At 47.0% G+C, this 8,965-nt stretch overlaps 1 protein-coding gene across 1 annotated transcript; it reads left to right on the top strand.

Moving 5' to 3' along the window:
* The first annotated feature begins 1,060 nt into the window (after positions 1-1,060).
* LOC140399585 (G-protein coupled receptor 84-like) lies at positions 1,061-4,204 on the top strand. Its single transcript, XM_072489118.1, has one exon. The coding sequence runs from the start codon at positions 1,986-1,988 to the stop codon at positions 3,114-3,116; it is 1,131 nt and encodes a 376-aa protein (XP_072345219.1). The 5' UTR covers positions 1,061-1,985; the 3' UTR covers positions 3,117-4,204.
* Positions 4,205-8,965: the final 4,761 nt, after the last annotated feature.

Below are 8,965 nucleotides of genomic sequence, written 5' to 3'. Positions count from 1 at the left end.
ACAATATACACAGGGGCTGTTATTCTTTTTAATACAAACTGGGGATGTTATTCTCTATAATATACACAGAGACCGTTGTTCTCCATAATATACACAGAGACTGTTATTATCTATAATATCCAGATGGACTGTTATTCTCTTTAATATATACAGGGGCTCTTATTCTTTGTAATATACACAGAGACTGCTATTCTCTATAATATACACAGACTCTGTTGTTCTCTATAATATACCCTGAGACTGTTAGTATCGATAATATACAGAGGGACTGTTATTCTGTTTGATATATACTACGGTTGTTATTCGTTGTAATATACACAAACTGTTGTTCTCTATAATATACACAGAGACTGTTGTTCTCTATAATATACACAGAGAATGTTATTCTCTACAATATATACAGGGGCTGTTATTCTCTATAATATACACGGGGGATGTTAATCTCTACAATATACACAGAGACCGTTGTTCTCTATAATATACACAGAGACTGTAATTATCTATGATATAGAGAGGGACTGTTATTCTCTTTAATCTATACAGGGGCTGTTATTCTTTGTAATATACACAGAGACTGTTGTTACCTATAATAAACACAGTGACTGTTATTCTCTATAATATTCACAGAGACTGTTATTCTCTATTACATTCAAAGGGACTGTTATTCTCTATAATATACACAGGGGCTGTTAGTCACAATAATATACACATAGAATGTTATTCTCTATAATATATACAGGGGCTGTTATTCTCTATAATATACACAGCGGCAGTTATTCTCTATAATATACACAGAGACTGTTGTTCTCTATAATATACACAGACAATATTGTTCTCTATTATATGCACAGGGACTGTTATTCTCTACAATATACACAGATAATGTTATTCTCTATTATATACACTGGGACTGTTCTTCTCTATTACATTCACAGAGGCTGTTAATCTCTATAATATACACAGGGGTTGTTATTCACAATAATATACACAAGGGCAGTTATTCTCTATAATATATACAGAGACTGTTCTAGTCTGTAATATTCAGAGAGGCTGCTATTATCTATAATCTCCACAGACACTGGTATTCTCTATAATATACACAGAGACTGTTATTCTCTATAATATTCACAGGGACTGTTATTCTCCATAATATGCTCAGCGAATGTTTTTCTTTATAATATGCACAGCGACTGTTATTCTCTCTTATATACACAGAGTCCGTTATTCTCTATATATTCACTGAGTGTATTATTCACTATAATATCAGCAGAGACTGTTATTTTACTTGATATGCACAGTGGCCGTCATCGTCCATAATATACTCTATGGAGTGAAGCGGTATTTCCTGAATTCCATCAGCCCCTACCCTCCCCAACCCGAGTTGATTTTCTAGTGACCATCTGATACTGATCCGCACTTGTTCTGGTCTATCTGGCACTTCAGAGTAAGCACCTTCCCGACGTCGACCCTTTCCCAACTGGGCTGTGGTTTCGACTACGTCGGTTTGGTCCCTGTACGGTTTGTTGCTCACCCGTATGACGTCGGCGTTTTGGTTCTGACTGCAAACCCCTGAAGGTTTCGCGGAATCGTTCCAAGTATTGCCAAATTCTGGGTCATGGAAATTCCGTCTCTCTCTCTATCTCTGTCTCCCCCTCTATGTCTCTCTGGGTGATTTGGAGAGGAAGCTTCAGAAAAAGGAAGCAGGTCTGGAACAAACCGGGCGTCAGAGGAACAGTTTGTGCAAACTCTCCGCAGCCGCACTGCTCTATAAAGGGGCTCCGAGCAAGAGCCGGGCAGAGGCAGGGCAGTCGTCACAACCACTGCACTCATCGGGTCGAGACACCATCGCTGCCCGTCGCCAATCTCAAGACGCTCCTTTCCTCTTCAGGTCGATTGTGGTCGTGATTGTGGCCTTCAAGTGTCGTTTTCGATTGTGAATTTCAATTGTGGTCTTCGGTTGCGGCCTTTCTCACAAGGGGAGCTCGATGGATCCCAACTCCTCCTTCAGCAACGTGACCTGCCACCCGGCTGTCGTCAACTACCGCTACTTTGGCGCCCTGCTGGGGATCCTGGTGACGGCCGTGGGGACCGTGGGCAACGTCATGACCGTGCTGGCCTTCGCCACGGACAAGAAGATCCGCACCCGCCTCAACGTGCTCATCCTCAACCTGACGGTGGCCGACCTCATCTACTGCGCCTTCCTCCAACCGGTGACGACCGACACCTTCATCCACTTCGCCTGGCGGCAAGGCGAGGGCATGTGCCGTGTCTTCGGCCTGGTCCTCTTTCTGGCTAACTCCGTCTCCATCTTCAGCCTGATCCTTATCGCCATGAGCCGCTACGTCCTCATCTCGGACACCCGGAGGTTCGACCGGGTCTTCTCCCGCCACACGATGCCCTTCTTCGTGGCCCTGCCCTGGTTGTTGGGCCTGGCGCTTTTCGGGCCTCTCTGGAATATCTATGTCTTCCTGCCGCCAGTCTGCACGTGCAGCTTCCACCGGGAGCGGGGGAGGCCTTACACCACCATCCTCATGTTCTTCATGTTCGGCCTTGGGCTCAGCTGCATCGGGATCTTTTACTTCCTCATCCATCGCAAGGTGAAGGCGGCGGCCCAGGCACTGGACGGGTACCGGCTGGAGGGCGATGGTCGCGGGAGGAAGCCAATGGCGGCTGGGGTCTCCACTGCGGACAGTGGGATCGCCGACGGCCCCAGCGCCAACTCCCTGTCCGGGGAGGCGCCCACAAGGTCGACTGATGCCACGAGCGTTGAGACCGCAGCCCCTGGCACCGAAGTGGTCTTCCAGGGTGGGGAGAGCGGATCCTCCGGCTGCCAAGCCAAGAGGAGCAGCAGCGCCGAGTTCCGGAAGGTGACCCGCATGTGCTTCGCAATGTTCCTCGTCTACGTGACCTGCTACTTCCCCTTCTGCTTTCTGCATGTGGTGGACGGGAAGAAGCGGGCCCCCGTTCTCGTCCACATGGTGGCTGGCAATTTCACCTGGCTGAACAGCTGCATCAACCCCATCCTCTACGCCATAATGAACCGACAGTTCAAGGACGCTTACTTGGGGGTTCTCCGCAAGGGAGCCAACCTCTTCACCCGCCCGGGGAGGCAATAGGAAGTTTCTTTGAGCACACCTTCCCACCTCACTCTCTCCATTCCATTCAAGAGTCTGTTTCCTAGGAACAGGACACGGTCATTCGGCCCCTCTCCTCCAGCCTGTTACACATCAACAGGTGGAGGTCATTCATCCATCCCACGCCTCCTTTAACTTGGTGAGGCCACGACTGGAAGAATTTTGGCATCCTTATGTGAGGAACTTTGTTCTTGCTCTGGAGTGAGAGGTTTACCAGACCAATTCATTGGATAACGTGACTGACGTTGGAGGAGAGATGGAGTCAAATAGCATTGTGTTCTCATGAGTTCAGGAGAATGTTTGAGGATCTTATAGAAACCTACGAATTTACAACAAGACCCGACAGGGTAGATGCAGGATGGACGATCCCGATGGTGGGAGTTTCCATACCAGGGGGGCCGAGGTTTGAGGATACGGGGTAGACCGTTTAGGGCAGAGATGAGGAGCAATTTCATCATTTAAATATTGGTTGGTCTGTGGAGTTCGCTCCCACAGAAAGCAATTGAGACCAAAACAGTGTATGTTTTCGAGAAGCGGTTCGATTTCACACTTGGTGCAATGGAATGTGAGGGGGTGGGGAGCAGGTGACTGAGTTTTTTTAAAAACGTAGAATACCGAATTCATTTTTTTTCCAATTAAGGGGTACTTTCGTGTGGCGAATCCACCTACTCTCCACATTTTTAGGTTTTGGGGGCGAAACCCACGCAAACAAGGCTGTGTGGCAAACGCCACACAGACAGTGACCCAGAGCCGGGATTGAACGTGGAACCTCGGCGCCCTGAGGCAGCAGGGCTAACCACTGCGCCACCCGGCTGCCCTACATTTGACTGAGTTCGATGATCAGCCAAGATCAGAATTAAGATCGGAGCAGGCTCAAAGGGTAGAATTGACTCCACATATTTTCTCCAAGACTCAGACTGTTTTTCTTTCTTGGTGTTTGTCTGGGAGTAAATATAACACTTAATGGGGTATTGTGTCACTGCATTGATTTAGGGGTAATTATAAGATATTGTCTTATGTGATGTTAAAGTTATTTTCATGCTGTGTTAATAAAGTTTTGTTTTAATCGACCACTTCGTCGTCTCGTTGTGGGATCACACCTGGAGTACGGTATCTTTCCGCACAGCCTTAAGGGAGTTTCGGCCCAGTTTCCGACCCACCACGGGTCGGTCGGGGGCCGTAATGGACACACAGGCTGGAATTGGCGGCGAAGGGGAGGCTCTGCGCCGACTCCGGCTCCTCACCGTCAACCTCCGGCTTCCTCCGGCCAGGCGTATTCCACAACAACGTCCGCGCGAGGCGGGACGGTCCCCCACCCCGTTCCGACTCTTCGCCCTCCCGCTTCTCATCTCTAAGTCGGTGTCCATCTTCAACCTGGTCACTTCACGTATCTTAAACATCCCCTGCTGGATTATACATTCAGGCTGTAGACAGGGGTCCGCGCAGGCGGGAGTCCCCGAAACATAGTCAGGACGGTGAGGCGAAGATCGGCGGCGTGTTGTCAGATCTCCGTCAGTCCACCGGCTGAGAACCCCACAGCACCCCGATTCTCCGACACAACCTCCTCAAACGGCAGGGAGAGGAGGCCCGTGGCCTCGGACAGAGATAGAGGGAGAGAGAGGGACGGAGAGAAAGATACAGATGGATATGCCCTCTGTCGCTCTCTCTATATATAAATAGAGAGAGCGGGAGAGGGAGAGACAGACAGAGAGAGAAAAAGGAAGATAGAGAGAGAGACAGAGAGAGAAAGGTATAGAGAGCGAGAGACAGAAAAAGTGAGATAGACAGGATGAGACAGACAGAGAGTGAGAGACGAAGAGAGAGGTGGAGAGACAGAGACCGAAGGAGAAAGAGACAGACAGAGAGAGAGAGAGCGAAAGAGAGAGAAGTAGAAGATGAGCGAGAATGACACGGAGAGAAGGAGATAGAGAAAGACTGACAGAAAGAGAAAGTCAGCGTGTCAGGGAGAGACAAACAGAGCGACAGAGACAGACGGAGGCAAAAAGAGAGAGAGTAGAGTGAGAAGGACGAGAGAGAGAGAAATAGAAAGTTAGAGAGAGAGACGCAGAGAGATAGGAGAGAGAAAGAAACACCGGCAGAAAGAGAACGTCAGTGAGGGGGAGAGGCAGAGAGACAGCGCAAATCAGGGGGAGAGAAGAGAGAGACAGAAGGGGAGTCGGTGAGATAAAGAGATAGAGAGCGACAGAGAGAGAGAAAGGGCAGCACGAGGTCCCAGGTTTTATCCCGGCTCTGGGTCACTGTCCCTGTGGAGTTTGCACATTCTCCCCGTGTCAGCGTGGGTTTCGCCCCCACAACCCAAAAATGTGCAGGCTAGGTGGATTGGGCACGCTAAATTGCCCCTTCATTGGAGAAAAATTGGGTAATCTAAAAAAAATTTTTAAAGAAGAGACAGAGAGAGAGACAAAGAATAAGGGGGGACAGAGAAATACGGGGCGAGAGAAAGAGGCAGAGAGATATATAGAGAGAGAGAAAGAGATAGAAAAACGGACAGACTCAGAGAAAAAGACAGAGAGAGATAGAAATAGAGACATACAGAGAGCGACTGAGACAGAGAGAGCGAGACAGAGACATGGAGAAGGAGAGAATGATTGAGAGCAAGGCAGAGAGAGAAAGTGAGAGGTTAGGGCGAAAGAGAGAGATATAGAGAGCGGAGAGACAGAGAGAGAGAGAGCGGGAGACTGAAACAGACACGAAGAGAGACAGACAGAGACAAATAGCGACAGAGAGAGCAGTAGAAAGGGAACGAGACACAGAGAGAGAGTGACAGAAAAACAGAGATAGGGAGAGAGATAGGCAGAGAAAGAGTGGGAGAGACAGGCAGTCAGGGAGAGTCGCAGTGAGAGGTCAAGACAACGAGAGAGAGAGACAGAGATAAAGAGAGAGAAAGAGAGAAGGTGTCAGACAGAGAGAGACAGAGAAGTAGCGTGAGAAAAAGCGAGAGGAAGTGGGGGAGGGCGCGACGCAGAGAGCGGGGGAGAGAAAGAGAGATAGGGAGAGAGAGAGAGACACAGAGAGAGATAAAGAGAGAGAGCGAAGACACATGCAGTGCCACAGGTCTGAGGTCCGACAAGCATGCTTCCACCATTTCCCTCTGCTTCCTACCATTGAGCCAATTGTATATCCAATTTTCCCTCTGTCCCTTGGGTTGACAGGGATTGTTTTTTTTATCCAGATTTTAATTTAATGAGCACAGATATGTATCCAGTGTGGGTATGTGTGACATTTCAAAGACATGTTTGTTTAGATAATGTTACTCTGCATCTGCTGTTATTATTCTTTGAAGTGACCTTTCCAACCTAAGCCCTCCTTCTGCTGCTGATAAAGATATCCCTCACATACAAGCTCCATCCTGCTCACTGAATTTAATTTTTTTTCGAGAGTAGCTAATTATTTTTTTCTTTTCCAATTAAGGGGCAACTTAGCGTGGCCAGTCAACCTAACCAGTACATCTTTGGTTTGTGGGTGTGAAACCCACGCAGATATGTGGACAATGTGCAAACACTGTTGGGGAGGTTTTAACCTAATGTGGCTGGGGGATGGGAACCAGATTAGGAAGTTAGAAGTCAGTAAAGAGGCAGCAACTAAAGCTAGTAAGGCACTAGATAATAAACTCAATGTGACTAAGGGGAAGAGTAGACAGGGTCGAGATGATGAACGCAAAGGGACAGGTGGTCTGAGGTGCATTTGTTTCAATGCGAGAAGTGTAGCAGGTAAGGCAGATGAATTTAGGGCTTGGATTAGTATCTGGGAATATGATGTTATTGGTATTACGGAGACTTGGTTGAGGGAAGGGCAAGACTGGCAGCTAAATATCCCAGAGTATAGATGCTTCAGGAGGGATAGAGAGGGAGGTAAAATAGTTGGAGGAATTGCATTACTGGTCAGAGATGATATCACACCTATGATTAAGGAGGGCACGAAGAAAGATTCGAGAACTGATGCAATAAGGGTAGAACTAAGCAATAGGAAGGGTGCACTGACATTGTTGGGACTTTACTACAGGCCTCCCAAAAGCGTGCGTAAAGTAGAGGAACAAATATGTCGACAGATTATAGAAAAATGTAGGAGCAATAGGGTGGTTGTGATGAGAGATTTTAACTTCCCAACATTGAATGGGACTCATGTAGTGTTGGAGGCGTAGATGGAGCAGAATTTGTAACGGGGCATCCAGGTCAGTTTTTTAGAGCAGGATGTAAATAGTCCAACTCGGGAAGACGCCATGCTGGACCTGGTATTGGGGAATGATCCCGGCCAGGTGGTTAAGGATTCAGTCGGTGATTAATTTGGGAATAGCGATCAGAATTCCGTAACTTTTAGAATACTCATGGACAAAGACGAGGGTGTCCTAAAGAAAGAGTGCTAAATTGGGGAAAGGCCCAGTATAACAAAATTCGGCAGGAGATAGGGAATGTGGATTGGGTGCAGCTCTTTAAAGATAAATCCACATTTGAAATGTGGGAAACTTTTAAGGAAAGGTTGATTAGAGTGCAGGACAGACATGTCCCTGTGAAAATGAGGGATAGAAATGGCAAGATTAGGGAATCATGGATGACGGGGGGAATTGTGAGACTAGCTAAGATGAAAAAGGAAGCATACATAAGATCTAGGCGACTTAAATATGATGAAGCTTTGGAGGTATATCGGGAAAGTAGGACAAATCTCAAACGCGCAATAAAGAGGATAAAAGGGGTCATGAAATATCATTGGCTAACAGGGTTATGGAAAATCTCAAAGCATTTTATACGTATATAAGGAGCAACAGGGTAACTAGAAAAAGGATTGGCCCACTCAAAGACAAATGAGGGAATTTATGCGTGGATTCAGAGGAAATGGGTGAGATTCTTAAAGAGTACTTTGCACCGGTATTCACCAAGGAGAGGGACATGACGGATGTTGAGGCTAAGGATGGATGTTTAAATACTCTCGGTCAAGTCGGCAGAAGGAAGGGGGAAGTTTTGGGTATTCTAAAAGGCATTAAGGTGGACAAGTCCCCCGGTCCGGATGGGATCTATCCCAGGTTACTGAGGGAAGCGAGGGAAGAAATAGTTGGGGCCTCAACATATATCTTTGCAGCATTCTTGAGCACGGGCGAGGTCCCGGAGGACTGGTGAATTGCTAATGTTGTCCCTTTGTTTAAGAAGGGTAGCAGGGATAATCTCGGGAATTATAGACCTGTGAGCGTTACGTCAGTGGTAGGCAAACTGTTGGAGAAGATACTGAGGGATAGGTTCTATTCACATTTGGAAGAAAACAGACTTATCAGTGAAATGCAGCATGGTTTTGTGCAGGGAAGGTCGTGTCTTACAAACCTAATAGAATTCTTTGAGGAAATGACAACGTTAATTAATGAGGGAAGGGATGTAGATGGCATATACATGGACTTCAGTAAGGCGTTTGATAAAGTTACCCATGGCAGTTTGATGGAAAAAGTGAAGTCGTATGGGGCTCAGGATGTACTAGCAAGATGTACAAAGAACTGGCTGGGCAACACGAGATAGAGAGTAGTGGTGGAAGGGAGTGTCTCAAAATGCAGAAAGGTGACTAGTGGTGTTTCTCAGGGATCCGTGCTCGGACACTGATGTTTGTGATATACATAAGTGATCTGGACGAAGGTATATGTGGTCTGATTAGCAAGATTGCAAATGATACTAAGATTGGTAGAGTTGCAGATAGCGAGGAGGACTGTCAGAGAGTACAGCAAAATATAAATAGATTGGAGAGTTGGGCAGAGAAATGGCAGATGCATTTCAATCCAGGCAAATGCGAGGTGATGCATTTTGGAAGATCAAATTCTAGAGCGGACTATATGG

This window comes from Scyliorhinus torazame, chromosome 23, assembly GCF_047496885.1.
Source record: "Scyliorhinus torazame isolate Kashiwa2021f chromosome 23, sScyTor2.1, whole genome shotgun sequence".
Taxonomy (NCBI): Eukaryota; Metazoa; Chordata; class Chondrichthyes; order Carcharhiniformes; family Scyliorhinidae; genus Scyliorhinus; species Scyliorhinus torazame.
This window is presented reverse-complemented; position numbering and strand designations above follow the sequence as displayed.

Bases quoted from the DNA above. Each gene is read 5' to 3' on its own strand.
- LOC140399585 (XM_072489118.1), top strand. From the start codon at position 1,986: ATGGATCCCAACTCCTCCTTCAGCAACGTGACCTGCCACCCGGCTGTC.